The 16,534-nt window shown below is 39.8% G+C and overlaps 2 protein-coding genes across 6 annotated transcripts in view; both read left to right on the plus strand.

The window, feature by feature from the left end:
* The window catches only part of LOC122563700 (zinc finger and BTB domain-containing protein 8B-like), a 23,190-nt gene extending 17,952 nt beyond the window's left edge, over window positions 1-5,238 (plus strand). For all 4 annotated transcript variants that reach the window (XM_043717804.2, XM_043717806.2, XM_087976868.1 and 1 more), the window contains exon 4: window positions 272-5,238. In XM_043717804.2, the coding sequence (XP_043573739.1) occupies window positions 272-580 (309 nt within the window). In that variant the 3' untranslated portion in view covers window positions 581-5,238. The remainder of the gene's footprint in view (window positions 1-271) is intronic.
* Window positions 635-16,534, plus strand: part of LOC122563698 (zinc finger and BTB domain-containing protein 8A-like) — a 26,707-nt gene continuing 10,807 nt past the window's right edge. Inside the window, exon 1 of one of the 2 annotated variants that reach the window (XM_043717789.2) lies at window positions 635-766. In XM_043717789.2, coding sequence (XP_043573724.2) covers window positions 635-766 — 132 coding nt within the window. Of the gene's footprint in view, window positions 767-14,114; window positions 14,135-16,534 lie in introns of those variants that run through there. The other variant, XM_043717800.2, reaches the window with a different exon arrangement.

The raw sequence follows: 16,534 nt of genomic DNA on the forward strand, positions 1-16,534 counted from the left end.
AATCTGAAACCCTGTTTACTACTAAATGTTCTGGTTACTGTCCACTCTTTTACGTTGGGTGTGATCATGATTAGTCTCTGATATAAGTGTGACTTCATTTCCATAATTGTCCATAAATATCTGCCAATATACTTAACCATTTATTAACATAAATATTGTGGCTTACAATTTAGTTAACTTCCTATTTCTTTTTTTTGCATTGCTATTGTATTCCATTTGACTAAAGAATCTGTGTTAAAAATTGAACTGCATTGAATTCTGTTTTCATCAGGTACATCGCTCGAACAGACCAATTGTCTGCAAAGGGTGCAGGAGAACATTTACCAGCAACTTACAGCATGGTGCAAGACGGTTTGGCCTCTGTGACAGCTGCACATGTGTGATGACTACCAATGAGGAGACATCACCAGTCAATCTAAGTCAGACTGAGCAAGTTTTGGAGAACCAGGAGAAGGAGGACAAAGATGCCAGTTGGCCTGTGTACATAGAATCCAGTGAGGAGAATGAATCTGCTGGAGACAATATGGATGACAAGCAGCAGATTCAGAGAAACTTGACAGATGGTGAAGGATTTATTTAGGGCCACCGGAAATGACTTCCTTTCCAGGTGGATTGTAAATACTCTCTGAACATCATGTTGAACAGGTGCAGTTATGTACCGCTGTATATAGTTGACAACTCCAAGGCCAAAGAAACTCCAGCCACTACAGAATTCTCAAGATCAGAGCAATTTAAAAGAACCCCTATCCAAGGAGTTCGTTATAAGGTCAGTAAACTGGAGAGGAGACTGCTACACAATGCGTGTCAATCTGAATGGAGGAAGCTGAGAAACCTCTTTCTGTAACAGCTTGAATGGAAGGAGCCAAATATCTGCTGGTAAAACCAAAGTGAAATCTTCTGCATTGGCAGAAAATTTAAAGCCAATTCCTTTTCAGCATTTGCTGAGTATTTATCTTTGTGCGAAATGTTTTTCTTCCCGTACAATATTCTATACAAATACAACAGAGGTGGAATAATTCCACTGTAAGCAAATTGTTCTGGGAATGAAAACACCAGTGGTTGACTGGGCTGGTCCACTGGAAAATCATTTAAAATTTCAAGATCAAACAGCTTGAAATACAGTGCTTTGAATAACTTTGTACATAAAGTTGTTTTTTTAAAAAATAGCACTAAAATACTGTGGTCTTGGTGTAATGAAGTATTCACTGTTGGTTAATATGTGGATGTTTTATAACTTGTACATAGTGGATATTGTCTTGGTGTTCCTACAGTTGGGTAAAATCTGTTCTCTTAGAATTATTCTTCGGGGTTCAGCCAGACCCACTGGATTTCCCCAGCCCCTGTGGGATACAGAACATTATTTGACCAGGATATGGCACAGGTGGATGGAGGTAGGGTAGATCCCAATCAACTGAGGAAGGCTTTCTGGCACTTGTCTATATATTTATAATAATTGTATCCATTCTCATTATTGTCTCCTTTTTTAATGTAAGTTGTTAAATTTATTCCCATTCCTGGCAGCCTACAGGTTTGGCTAAACGGACGTGGAAACTGAACAGCTGGAATGATAAAGATTTTGATGAACCCTATTCTTCACTTTTGGAAGGTGAAATTCAAGGGCTAGAAAATAGTATTTAAAAAGAGCTTGTTCTACAGGAAACAAAACTGAAAATTGTCTGCTATAAATGTGTACATGTTCTGATGGCTACATCAGAACTCCTTTAAACTGCAATAATTTTTTAAAATTTAAATTTGACCTGCCTAAAAGGGTCAAGTAGCAGAATGGACTGCTCATCTATAAAGCAATCAGTCTAATAGGTTACATTGCCGTTTGCTGGCCCCAACTCAACTGTCATTGTTTTGTGTTGGCTGCGTTGTGTTGGAAAGTGTCACTTTGTGTCTTGTTGACACATTATTCCTTTGTCTGATCTTTTCTGTTGATTTGGGCACTATATTTTAATGTTTTATCTTAATAATTACTGAGTGGATGTGATTTTAATGTACATGTGCATGTTGTAAAGTTTGTTCTCAATTACACTGAGGCTAACTTTATCCTCTTTGACTGGGAACAGAGAATCCTTTTATAACTTAAAACAGAAGGCCAGAAATCATACAGCCAGTTATCTCAAATTATGAAAACAATTGATTAATATCCCATATTGATTCCTCTTTCCTCTACCCCATGATAAATGGTTATAAGTATATTCTTGTCTTTATTAGATCCCTGCATTGTTTATTTATGACAAATAAGATTAAACCAGCTCCCACATTTTAACCAGTTACATTTTGATAAATGAGTAATGTTTCTGAGAAAACCTTCCTTTAAAATTTTCTTTTCTATTTGCAACCATATCTCACTTATAAAAACAATTTGTTGCACTATTCAGTGTCACTGACCCCTTTCTAGTCCCTTCATAGGAGTTGAAATTAAAAAGAGATCAGATGGTGAAGTAAGTTAAAACCCTGATCTTTTCATTTTTTTTTTAAATTTAGAGACCTGGATATTAACTTCAGCGAAGAATAGTGGTATATATCTGTTCTATCTGCACCCTACTCTAGTTACCTAAAGTATAAATTATTCATATTTTATTGGCTATCTTATTTAGGGCAAGGATGTGGGCATTGGAGGCGAAGTTACACTATTGCAGTAGATACCAACAACAGTTGAGATTAAAAGTAATCTGGTGGAATACAGATTAAGTTACCTATGTAACTGTTAGGTGGAGCCAAGGAGTCAAAGCTAAAATATGTGAAATGAGAAGGGATACCTAGTATACCTCAGTGCTGTATCAAGTGATTATTCCCAGTACTGGAGGCAGATTAGCAACAGTTAATTCCTGGCCAAAGGGACCAACTGTAGACAGAAATTAGATCTCTTGGTGCAAAATAAAGATGATGCACCAGTACCTGACCCACTATCCAAGCTGGATGTTGGATGCCATTGCAAAGTAGCCAAAGTAAGAAGGCATTCATTTTCAATGTCTCAAGATACCATACAATCTCAAACTCGTGCAGAAAAAAATCTTTAATGTTTCCAATCAAAAATTGTGACTCCTTGTTTAAAAATTACAGATTGTTCAGTCTTTCTTTTCAGGACCATTTTGCTGAAGCATTATATTTGGCATCACAAAGTTATGAACACAAGTGCAGCAGTTGGACTGTTTGGCAGTCAGCTAGCAGGAAGGGGAGGATTAGTTGGGGTGAAGCAGCAACACAGCTGAAATATGCCCTTTTGTTCTCTGTTGCAACTATTATAATCCATTTAAATTGAATGTAATACATTTGATTTATGAGCACGATAATGTTTATCTCAAGATGTGGGTGGTAGTCTATTGCAAATGAATAACCTCTCGCTCTATCCGCACAGGATGCTAAGAATAAGGCAAAATTGAACTGCACTGTTGGAACATGGCATTTTAATTATTGTAACAGTATTGTGTCAGAGCATAAGCCCTGGTTCTCCAATTAAGGCACTTTCCATCCTTTTGGAGAACACCACGATATTCAGAGATGTTAACTGGCTAATGTGCTGTTTAATGAATGTTTGTTTAATTTTTAAGATGTAACTTAGAAATCTCTCCGAAGAGCAGGTTCTGTCTCAAAAATAATGTAATTACAAAAATGCATGAATTAGAATCTTGTTCAACTTTTTAGAAGTTCTATATGCTGAATTAATGTTAAAAAGAGTGTTCCTTTATAGTAGAGTTGCTAGTGGTATTGAGTGTTACAGTAGCAATATCACTGAGTAGAAATATTATCTTACTACAAAGAAAGGGATTTTCATTTTGTCTTCCTTGGCCCTCTCATTTTGGCTTCTTTCTTCTGGAGAATAAATGGAATTTATAGCTGTATGATTACTGTGTGTTCTGAAACCTGTCAGCTGAATGAATTAAGTCAGTTACAGTAATCTCCCTGTTTCTGTAACTGCTGGGTGACTTCTAATTGGTGATGGAACTTCGAATTCAGGGTATAAAACATCTACTAAATATAATTAAAATGGATCTTAACTTCTAGTTCTTTTTTAAAAAAATTCACTCTTTTGGGTTCGTATTTTCTGCCTCCTGATAATGTATTCTGTGCATTTTTTTCTATCTAAAATGCCTCAATACACAACCCTCTAAGTTCTTTCTGTTGTTTCAGTGTCTGAGGTGGGAAGTCTGCATGCTTGTGGTGTCCAGTCCTTTTTGTTTACTTTCTCGTCTTGGCCCCCAGCTGAGCAGAAGCTTCCTGTATAGAGATTCATAGATTAAAGACCTACATTTGACCATGCTCTGTGGTGTCATTATTTGCCACATCAAAATCCTGTACCACTACGCTGAATAATTTTTGAAAAGAAATGTATATCTAAACCAGATTGTACATTTTAAGTGGGCAATCTGGAATTTTCTTTATGCTGGCAAAATTGCAATGGCAGAGATGCTGATCCCCAGTTGTTTTATTTAATTTGGTGTCAGTATATGCTTTAAGATATTTGATCACCATTGCGTTTGCAGTTGTCTTACTGGTAAATCAAGTCTTTAATACTGCAGGGAAAATTGAAGACTTGCTTTCAATTTCATTGTATCGGACCTCATGATTTGGTGAGACTTGGTGTGAACTTGTTGCAACTGAGCATTGATAACCCTACTTGTTTTGAAGATCGTTTAAATATTGCCTGTAGATTTGTTTTTAACTTTTTTCCTAATCAATCAGTTCAGAGAAATTATTACACACCTCTGGAGCAGTTGGGATTCGAACCTGAGCCTCCTGAACCAGGGATAGAGACACTACCACTATGCCCTAGATTTTTTTAAAAATCAACTTGTTCAGAAATGTTAGGACACACGTCTGGAATAGGTGGGACTTTTACCCATGTCTTCTGCCTAGAGAAAGGAATATTCTCCCTCCATCATGAACCCTGAATATTACTGAACCATTTTGGTGATCTTGCTTTGAATTTCACAAATTGTGATCCGAGGAACACAGTTAGTATGAACTTGCCAGCAGGCACAATAAAATGACAAAATTCTTTATTTTATGGCCAAACAACAAAATGGCAGTTTTAAAAACTATATTCTTAAAGTGATTGTTTATTTATTTGTTAACTGTATTGCAGATCCCAGACAAAAGTCAGCGTTCTGGCTGATTACATCTTTAGTAACTATTAGCCTAGAATGTGCACCACCCCATCAGCACAATAAATGTGACCTAGTGCTTTGTATCTCTACAGTATTACTGTTATTAAAGTGCATTTTCATATTGTATGTCATTACGGTATTTTGTATTCTTCAGACTTGTTTTGGAGCATGGAAGATTGAAGTAGATAAGGTGAATTTATCTAGTTATATCGTGATATAATCTGAAGGTTTAATAATTGGAACCTTGGATCTGGTCTCATTTGAATTGGAAGATTGTGAACCACGTTTGTGACATGAGCCCTGGTTTGAATTGTTGATGTTGTTTTGTTTTACAGATAGCCAGTGAAATAACCTTTGTAAGCAAACCTCATTTTTCTTCTTTCAATTTTGCTTCTCTTGAAAATAGTGGGGGGGGGGGGAGGGATTTAAAAATAAAGAAAAACGACACGCAGTGTTCTTTTTGTTGGCTGACTTTGGCATTAACTTTCTCAACAAATGACTAACTGCAAAAGCTAACTTCCTGCACTTAGCTCTCAGATCTTTCACTTTTACTACTGATTTTCAAAAAAAATGGCTGATTGTTTGTGTCTTTCTTTCCCCTCCCTTTTCTTTCCTTCTGCATTTGTAGGAAGAGAAAGAACAATGTCTCTAACTTGTTCCCTATCAGGAATTTTCTAGTATGTTTGGCAGCCAAGCTAACTGACTGTCTCTCGCCTAAGGGTATGTGCTGACTAGACACCACGTTCTGAATTCCGTAATTAAATCACACACATTATAATAGATTCTGGATGTTCTGTTAGCCAATCTGAGAGAGGAAAAAGTACCAAATACTTAACATCTGTGGTTGAATAGTCTGTGCAAATTTACTTTGCCTTAAAACTTAAAAATTCAAATATAGTTTTTATATCTTCTCTGTTTAAAAAGAAAATCAAAAATCCAAAATTGTGAAAATTGAAGACTTTTGTTATGTCAAAAAGTCATAACAAAAGGATTATGCTGCTGCACTGCTTGACCTTCTGAGATCACAACTGTAGTATTCGTTGCAAATGATCCAGGTTCCTGGTCTCAACTGTTGTTACAATCTCTGTAGAGACTGATAACTTCTGAAAAGAGATTCAAAATTCCAGTTACAGTTGAAAGAATAGCACAAGATTTGTTTTAAAATGTTTACTATAACAAAATGACTAAACACTTTTTGTGGGCAACTTATACTTAAGTATAGAAAGGAACATTCTCCTTTCATATTTATTACTCATTGCAATCTCCATGGAACTGCAGTGCTTATAGCAAACACTTTCTGGTTGCTCTCAACTTTGGTTGGGATTCCATATCCCCGGTTTGCTGCATGCAGTAGTAACTAAGACTGACCATTTGCTTTCTCCAATCTTTGGAGCATGCTTCTGTATTTCAAGCTTCAGGTCAGTAACTTGCTTTGTTTCAAAATACAGAATACATCTTGGAGTGCAAAAGAAACCGTTTGAATCTTGTATATTATAACTGAGCCCCTGCAATATTGCTTGGCATAGTCTGGATTCTGAACCAGATTATACTGTTTAACTGTGAAGCTGACTTGTTACTTCTGTTCAGGTGCTTGCAGGTATTTTAGCTCCGGGGTCGCTTAGAGACTAATTACTTCTGGAAGTCCATCTTGATTGATAGCTGTTTGACTTCTCTTGTTACCTCAGCAGGAGGAGAGGGGGAGGAAGGAGGGAGAGGGTAATGTTACTGACTGCATTTCTTTCTTTCTCTCTTATCTAGAAGATTGTTTAATTCCAGTTTGTCATTCGTCCAAAATATGGAATTAGAAGTGTTGTTGGATTCGCACAGGAATAGCAATTTCTATACACATTTATCCAAGACGAAAAACAAGCTTGTCATTTCATAACTGAATGAAAGAATGAGAGAGGGGGTGCTCTGAGAACCATGCAAAGCATGGGAGCAGAATTACATTTTTTAAACCTTTCCTTAAAGTGCAGAACTGTTGAAGTGAGAGGGAGCAGCATTACATGAAAGAGGCAAACAAATCACCACTTCAGATATTTTTATGGAAATATGAGGTTAAATACTAAAATTGGTCAAAATCAAAATGGCGAAGTGAATTCAAAGATTCCAATAGCAACTCTTCAAGCTTTTCTGACAAGAAGGAAGTGTCTGAGAGATGAAAATAAAATAATTATTTTCTGAATGCTTTTCAGATTAAGGTATAAGGATGCAGATGTCCTGCGTGGGAACCTGTTGATTCTCCTGTACATTTAGAAAGTGTGCGTGGACTTAGAATCATCAGACATTTTATGGCACAGAAGGAAGCCATCAAGCCCTTCCTGTCTGTGCGGATATAAAAATAGCAAACCAGCCTAATTCCACTGACAAATGTCTGGTCCCGAGTCTTAATTGTTATGGCAGTGGTTCAGAATGACATCTAAAGTTCTGCAGAGACTAATCACTGGGTCAAAGGATAACTAGGGAGAGAATAGGGCCCCTCAAAGATCAGCAAGGTAGCCTGTGTGTGGAACCATAGGAGATGGAAGAGATACTAATGGAGTATTTTGCATCAGTGTTTACTGTGGAAAAGAACATGGAAGATAACGAAGGTAGGGAAATAGATGGTGACATCTTTAAAAATGTCCATATTACAGAGGAGGAAGTGCTGGATGTCTTGAAACACAAAAATGTAGATAAATCCCCATGACCTGATCAGGTGTACCCTATAACTCTGTGGGAAGCTAGGGAAGTGATTGCTGGGCCCCTTGCTGAGATATTTGTGTCATCGATAGTCACAGATGAGGTGTCGGAAGACTGGAGGTTGGCAAACATGGCGCCATGTTTGAGAAGGGTGGTAAGGAAAAGCCAGGGAACTATAGACCAGTAAGCCTGACGTCGGTGGTGGGCAAGTTGTTGGAGGGAATCCTGAGGAACAGGATGTACATGTATTTGGGATAATCAACATGGCTTTGTGCATGGGAAATTATGTCTCATAAATTTGAGTTTTTTGAAGAAGGAACAAAGAGGATTGATGAGGGCAGAGTGGTGGACGTGATCTATATGGACTTCAGTAAGGTGTTCAACAAGGTTCCACAAGAGAGGTTAGCAAGGTTAGATCACATGTGATACAGAGAGAACTAGCCATTTGGATACAGAACTGGCTCAAAGGTAGAAGACGGAGGATAGTGGTGGAGGGCTATTTTTCAGTCTGGAGGCTAGTGACCAGTGGAGTGTCACAAGGATCGGAGTTGGGTCCACTACTTTTCATTATTTATATAAATGATTTGGATGTGAGCATAAGAGGTATAGTTAGTAAGTTTGCAGATGACACCAAAATTGGAGGTGTCATGGACAGTGAAGAAGATTGCCTCAGATTACAACAGGATCTTGATCAGATGGGCCAATGGGATGAGAAGTGGCAGATGGAGTTTAATTCAGATAAATGAGAGGTGCTGCATTTTGAGAAAGCAAATCTTAGCAGGACTTAATGGTAAGGTCCTTGGGAGTGTTGCTGAACAAAGAGACCTTGGAGTGCAGGTTATAGCTCCTTGAAAGTGGAGTCGCAGGTAGTTAGGATAGTGAAGAAGGCATTTGGTATGCTTTCCCTTATTGGTCAGTGTATTGAGTACAGGAGTTGGGAGGTCATGTTGCAGACATTCATTAGGCCACTGTTGGAATATTGCATGCAATTTTGATTTCCTTCCTATCGGAAGGATGTTATGAGGGTTCAGAAAAGATTTACAAGGATGTTGCCAGGATTGGAGGATTTGAGCTATAGGGAGAGGTTGAATAGGCTGGGGCTGTTTTCTCTGGAGTGTCAGAGGCTGAGGGATGATCTTATAGAGGTTTATAAAATAATGAGGGGCATGAATAGGATAAATAGACAAAGTCTCTTCCCTGGGGTGGGGTAGTCCAGAACAAGAGGGCATAGGTTTAGTGTAGGATGGAAAAGATACAAAAGAGACCCAAAGGGCAACCTTTTCACGCAGATGATGGTACATGTATGGAATGAACTGCCAGAGGAAGTGATGGAAGCTAGTACAATTGCAACATCTACCATCAAGAATGGCTTGGCAGCATCAATACTGATTGAACTGGTCAGGTCCTAAATGGTATAGCTGTTAGACTGGGTTTGTGGCAAGTGATGAGGAAACCCAAAAGAGGGAAGAACATACTTGACTTCATGCTTACCAATCTGCTAGCTGCTGAGGCATCTGTCCATGACAGTATCAATAAGAGTGACCAACACACAATCCTTATGGAGACAAAGTCCTGCCTTCACATTGAGAGCACCCTCCATCATGTTTGGTGGCACTATCACTGTACTAAATGGGACAGACTTGATCAAGCCTTGGTATCATGAGGTACTGTGGATCATCAACAGCAGCAGAATTGTTCCTGTGTTAATGATGGAATGACTGAATGTTTGTGGACATGGTGTAGCCCATTCAACGGGCTGCTTTGTCCTAGATGATGTCAAGTTTCTTGAGCATTGTTGGAGCTTTCCAGGCAAGTCGGGAATAGTCCATGGCACATCTGACTTGTGCCTTATAGATGGTGGACATGCTCTGGGGAGTCAGGAGGTGAGTTACAAGCTGCAATATTCCTATCCTCTGGCCTACTTTTGTAGCCACTCTGTTTATATGACAAGTCCAATGATGTTTGTGGTCAGTGAACAAAGAACAAAGAAAATTTACAGCCCAGGAACAGGCCCTTCGGCTCTTCAAGCCTGAGCTGATCCAAATGTACTGTCTAAACCTGTCAGTCAATTCCTAAGCGTTTGTAACCCTCTGCTCCCCACCTACTCATGCATCTGTCCAGACGCATCTTAAATGAATCTACTGTGCCTGCCTCTATCACCTCTGCTGGCAATGTGTTCCAAATTCCCACCACCCTCTGTGTGAAGTGGTAACCCCTGGATGTTTAATCTGGGATTCATTGATGGTAACACCGTTGAGTGTCAAAAGATCAGTGATTAGATTGTCTCTTATTGGAGATGGTTATTGCTGGCAATTGGGTGACATGAAGGTTACTTGCTACTTGTTATCCACACCTGGATATCGTCCAGGCCTTGTGCATTTGGACTTGGACTGCTTCAGTATCTTAGGAGTCATGAGTGGTGCTGAACATTGTGAACATCCCAATTTCTGACTTGATGATGGAGGAAAGGTCATTGATGAAGCAGCTGAAGGTGGTTGGGCCTATGACACTACCTTGAAGAACTACTACAGAGATGTCTTAAAGCTGAAATGACTGACTGTCAACAATCACACCCATCTTCCTATGTGCCGTACATGACTCCAACCAGGTTATGGCAATTCAAGTGTTTGTTGAAATACTTAAGAGTCATAGAGCCATACAGAAGGAAAGCAAACCCTTCAGCCAACTTGTCTATGCCAACCAGGTTTCCTAAACTGAACTAATCCCATTTTGCCAGCCCATCTCCTTCTAAACCTTTCCTATTCAGCTACCTGTCCAAATGCCTTTTAAATGTTGTCATTATATTTGCTTCTACCACTTCCTCTGGCAGCTCATTCTTCCCACTATACGAAGCATATGAACACATTGGAGAGAGTGCAGAAAAGGTTATAAAAATGATTGCAGGGATAAGAAACTTCAGTTCTGAGGATAGATTTGAAAAGTTGAGACTGCAGTCGTTGGAAAGGGAGACTAAAAGGAAACCTGATAAGAGATTTTCAAAATCATAAGTGTTCTCGATAGATGGGGAGCAAGAAAAGGATGATACTTCATGATACCAAGGTAGAGGAGCAAGAAGAGGAAGGCACCGATTTGAAGTGATATGCCACATGTGGGAACAACATAGATGAATTGCATGAAGTCATGCTTCTTAGAGAGCCAGTGCAGATATGATGGGGCAAATGCCCTCCTCCTGCACCACCAGAATTCTGAGTGTCTGTGGGAGGATAATTAGTGGCTTGATGTTTGTTGCAGTAGGGTCTTTCAGATAATTGGGGCATTGGAAAAATTATTGACAGGAGGCACTAGTTCAAAGGGATGGGTTGCATCTCAATAGGGCTGGGTCCGTTTTTATTGCAGGGAGGTTAATTCTTCATGGGTTGAAATTAAATTGGCAGGAAGATATGAGCACTGATATATAAATGTAGTGAAGAGGAATAAATTGCACAAAACAAGGGATGGATAGTATTAGAAGAGTCCTGTCATTATTAAACAATGGAGCAGACTAAGGACAAAGAGGAATGCAATCAGTTTAAAATGCACATTTACATATTTGTAGGATGGTGTGTTGGTTTAGTTAATTCAAATAGACGTGGGAGTTTGCAATAATAATGATGGAAACATCCAAAAATGACAAGGAGTGGGGGGTTAATATTTGAGGATATCAGGTGTTCAAACAAAGGAAGGCGCATGGCAATAGAGGCATGCGGCACAGAAACAGACCCTAGGTCCAACTCATCTGTGCCAACCAGACGTCCCAATCTGACCTAGTCCCATTTACCAGCATTTGGACCATATCCCTCTAAACTCTTTTCCTATACCACTCAGACACCTTTTAAATATTGGAATTGTACCCACTTCCTCTGGCAGCTCATTTCATACGTGCACCACCCTCTGTGTGGGGAAAAAAGATAACCCTCAATTCCATTTTTATGACTTTCAAGACCTCCAGCACCTGCTGGCCTGTATAATGCATTCTTTTTAAGACATCATAATTTATTTCCCCAAGTTCCCTAGCTTCCATATCCTTCTTCACAGTAAATACTGATATGAGTATTTGTGTTTAGTATCTCTCTCATCTCCTGTGGTTCCACATAGATGGCTACGTTAATCTTTAAAGGGGCCCTGTTGTCTCCGTAGTCACTCTTTTGCTCTCATTGTACTTATAGAATCTTTTGACTGGACATATTAAATGGACCAGGGTAACATGGGAGGTAAATGTATACAGTGCACCAGGGATTGTTTCTTAGTGAGTATTTTGCAAAACCTATCTGGGGATCATGGTATTTTAGATCTAGTAATTGTAGTGAGGTTAGATTAATAAAAGCTGGTGCAGTTAACCCTCTGGAGGGTGACAATCACAAAACAGAGAGAATAACTTGGATCTCAAAACAGTGTTCTAAACTTAAAAAGGGTATTTGCGGAGATATGAAGAAAGAGCTCTGAAGTGGCTAGGAAAATAGACTGGGGGTGGAGTGGGGGAAGTAGATAGTTTATAATGCTTAGCAAAAATGTATTTATGTCAAAAAGATGTACTTGACAAGGACGAACCTCATTTGGTTATCAAAGACAGTCAAGGAGAGCATTCAGTCAAAACACTAGGGCATACAAAGCGACTAAAACGAAAGATAAGTTGAAGATATTGACGGAAAGACATTGATTTGAAAGATGACGAACTTAAACGGGAAAGAACAGAATTCATTTGTTCGGAATCGAGAATAGAGTGATCATGTTCCTGTGATCATTTTGTAGCCCTCAGTGAGTAAGGAGCAAATTTGCATGGTAATCAGGTATGAAAGTGAGATGCTAATTAAACAATATCTAAATCAATACTTGTCTAAGTGTTAGGAGTGTTATGAAATAGAATACATATAATAAAAGTGACCAATGTTCAACTACGTATGAGGCTTTGCTAGACCTGGTGCTGGGAATGAGGTTTACTAAATGTGAGAGAATACTTGGGTAAGAATGATCATCATTATAAAGTTTAGATTATTTATTGTTCTCAATAACAAAGTAAGTTTCTAAATTAAAAAGGACTAGTTTTGGATTGAGATACTGCTACGAACAAAATAAATAAACTTTTTAAAAGATGTTTTAGACACCGTTTAGGTATATTGCAGAAAGGTGAATGATAGGAAACCAAAGCTCCAGCTCTATGGGCAGTTGCACTATAGAGACTCGTTTCATTTTGTACATGTCAGATGAATTCTTAAAATGAGATGCTGGACAAATACAATATGTTGTAAGTTAGTGAAGAAGAAAATAAGACTGGCAATGTGAAAAAAGATCTTCTATACCGTGCAGGTGGTAAAGAAAAATGGGCGTTACAGCAGGGAGCTCAAGACTGCCAAGTCTCTTTCAGATTTATACTTCGGTTCTTAATCAGTGTATAGTTTATTTCCCGTTCTCTGCATAGCTCTTAACCCCTTTGGTTAAATGCTCAGGAAGGATGATGTTTGCTGTCAACTAATGCAGCTCGCTACTCCTGTAATGAGACCTCGGAGGTGGGGTCTGTGTATCACTGGTGGAAAATAACAGTTGGGTATTTTCTAGAAGCTTATAAAATAAAATTACAACCACGGAAACTACTCAAAAACCGCCAAAATTAGTATAACCACAGCAATTGGAATGAAAATTGCGGTTCAATCGTTCGTGCTGCCTTTCGTCTCTTAAGTGCCTCCGGGTGTAAATCCGGGCGTTAAAAGCACGTCCGGGTCGGACCGGGTGGAGTGCAGCGTTGGTTGTTGGTAAGGGAGGGTTCGGGGCGTTATGCCAGCATTAAATCATAAATCTAAATTACCACCCAAGGGCTGCTGAGTTTGGCGGGGGTGGGCGGATTATCGGTTACCCCGGTGAGGGAGGGAGAGGCAGGATCGGTCTGGTGGCCGGGGGTATAACCCCGGGGGGTACTGGCGGACTCTGTGTCCGGGATTGTGCCGAAGGATAAGATCCTGTGTGTATGCGACTCGCAGAAAACCGGGTGTTTTAACTGCACGGAGGCTTAATCGGTCAAGTGGGTGAGGGGGAAATCCTGGTGGTGGGGGTCTGTACCGGGCTTGCCCCGTTCCGAGCGCGGGTGGATTGATGGTGGGCGGTGGGACAGGAGCAGCATGCCGTGAGCGGGCGGATTCTGGGGGGGGGGAGGGGAGTCACTGCTCATTGAACAGGCGGTGAGGCTGACCGGGCGGATTCGAGAAAGGGAGGAGTTCATCGCATATTGAAGAAGCGGGTGGCAGTGAGACTGACCGGGCGGGAAAGGCAAGGTGGGGCGGGGGTGACCACGCATTGAACGGGCGGATTCTTGTGGAGTGGGCAGGGATTGAAATAAACTGACGGTTAGTGACGGCGAGCACGAGCACGGGCGGTTAGTCCCGGACAGCGAGCCGGCGGATTGGCTCCCGGGCGTTACTCGCTATTGTTATCTATTGTGTCGCTGCGATTTGATTGGCGTCCGTAGTAGCCAATTACAACAGGGAAGAGGCGGGTTCTGTGTGCAGACGTGAGCTGAGTCTATCTACTTTTCCCGCCAAGGTTTTACTCTCAGCTGTCCATTTTGGGGGAATTTTAAAAAATCTTCCAGCTCAAATTGTCCAGGTTTATCAATTGCTTCCTCTAAGTACTCCTGATCTGATTGTTTTCAATGTGTGATTATAGTATGAGCAGCCTATTCGGGTGCTTCACGGTGAAAGCAGTCCTGTTCATCAGTTGATATCATTAGATAAATAAAATCTTGGGAACATCAACTGAGTTGGCAGGATCAAGAAATCGGCTGTTTTCCCTAAATATAACCATTTTATTTGTTTTTGCCATTTGTGCGCATTATTTTTTAAATTAACGTGACATTGGAAGACTTTTGGGTTTGGAGGACAGGATAATCTATCAGATTGTGCAACTCTGGATTAAAGTCACACATTATGTCTCTTTTTATCATATTTTCATTTTAGTGTATATTATTAAATATTAACATTTTTTGGTAGTTTATGAACTGAGAGTTAAAGTTATTGGAGATTTACTGTTTTTACAATATATCTGTAAAAAGGATGAATTTGGGAGTGGGACCATTGTAATTGGCAAAAATGTAACTGTAGTGTGATGTGGCTAGCAGTTCACCTTTGGAATGTGAACTAGAATTTATAATGAAATTTGGTGATAGGAAGTTGTTCTGTGGATAGGCATGCATTGAAAGTAAGTTGTTTTTTCAGACTCCCTAGTTCAAGTTAAGCTCTCCAACATCTTCAAGAATAAGAGAATAACTGATGAGCTATAGTATAAAACCATGTTAAAAATCACACAACACCAGGTTATAGTCCAACAGGTTTAATTGGAAGCACACTAGCTTTCGGAGCGACACTCCTTCATCAGGTGATTCAATCACCTGATGAAGGAGCGTTGCTCCGAAAGCTAGTGTGCTTCCAATTAAACCTGTTGGACTATAACCTGGTGTTGTGTGACTTTTAACTTTGTACACCCCAGTCCAACACCGGCATCTCCGAAATATAAAACCATGGAATCTTAGAATTTTGCAGCAAAGGAAGAGGCTGTTTACCAAATTGTCTGTATCACTGTTTTGAAAGAACTATTCTATTTAATCCCACATCACCGCCTTTTCCCCATAATCCTGCAAAATAGTTTTGTTTAAGTCATAAAATACATGCCCAGATTCCATTAAAAGGGTTCGGTGAAATCTGTTTTTATCATACTTTAAAATTTCTCTTTATCTGTTCATGGGATATGTCCATTGCTGGTTAGGCCAGCTTTTATTCACCTGGAGAAGGTAATGGTGTGTGCTCCTTTGGTGTAAGGGACAGTGCTGTCAGGTAGTGAGTTCCAGAATTTTGATTTCACAATAAGTCTTGTTGAAGAAGGATCGGTGACTTGATGTAATGCATTTTGTAAATGGTACATACTACTGCCTAAGTGTACATTGGTGGGAAAAGGACTGAATTTTGAAGAGTGCCAATCAAGTGGGCTAATTTGGAACTTGAGTGTTATTGGAGCTGAATAATCATTATTCTCCTGATTAGTGCCTTGTTATTGGTGGACAAGTATTGGTGGACAAGTATTGGTGGGGGGGGTGGGGGGGGAAATGTGAGCTACTCAGTGTATAATTCAAGCCTATGACCCATTCTTGTCGCCATAGCATTTATATGGCTAGTCCAGTTGAACTTCTGGTCAATAGCAAACTCTGGGAGATTGATAATTGGGAATTCACTACTTTGGTAACAGAAAGGTTGCAAAAGGTACTGAATGTGCAATTTTGAGTGAATTGCTAATGGCAGTTTTGAGTGAACAACCCTATTTTTGACTTCATGTTAGAGGGAAGACCATTGATGAGGCAGCTAAAGATGGTTTGGCCTAGGATATTGCCCTGAGGAACTCCAAGAGTGAAGTTCGCGAATTAATATGAGTGACCTCCACACCATAACTATCTTTTGTGTTAGGTACAACTCTACCCAGTGGAGAACTTTTCTCCTGTTTCTATTGCCTGTAGTTTTGTTAGGAATCCTGAATGCTGTTCTGTCAAATGCTGTCTTTTATGTCAAGGCCAGTAACTCTCACTTCACTCTGGAGTTTAAGTCTTTTGTTCATGGTTGAACCAAGACTGTAATGAGGTCAGGAGATGAGCGAGTGGCTTTGGCAAAACCCAAACTGAGCATCAGTGAGCAGGTTATTCCTTTGCTAGTGCCACTTAGTGGCACTGTTGACAACCCCTTTTGTTCTTTTGCTGATGACTG

The sequence above is a fragment of the Chiloscyllium plagiosum genome, unplaced genomic scaffold (assembly GCF_037043375.1).
Source record: "Chiloscyllium plagiosum isolate Xiang-an unplaced genomic scaffold, Cpla_swu_hap1 HiC_scaffold_30, whole genome shotgun sequence".
Lineage (NCBI taxonomy): Eukaryota > Metazoa > Chordata > Chondrichthyes > Orectolobiformes > Hemiscylliidae > Chiloscyllium > Chiloscyllium plagiosum.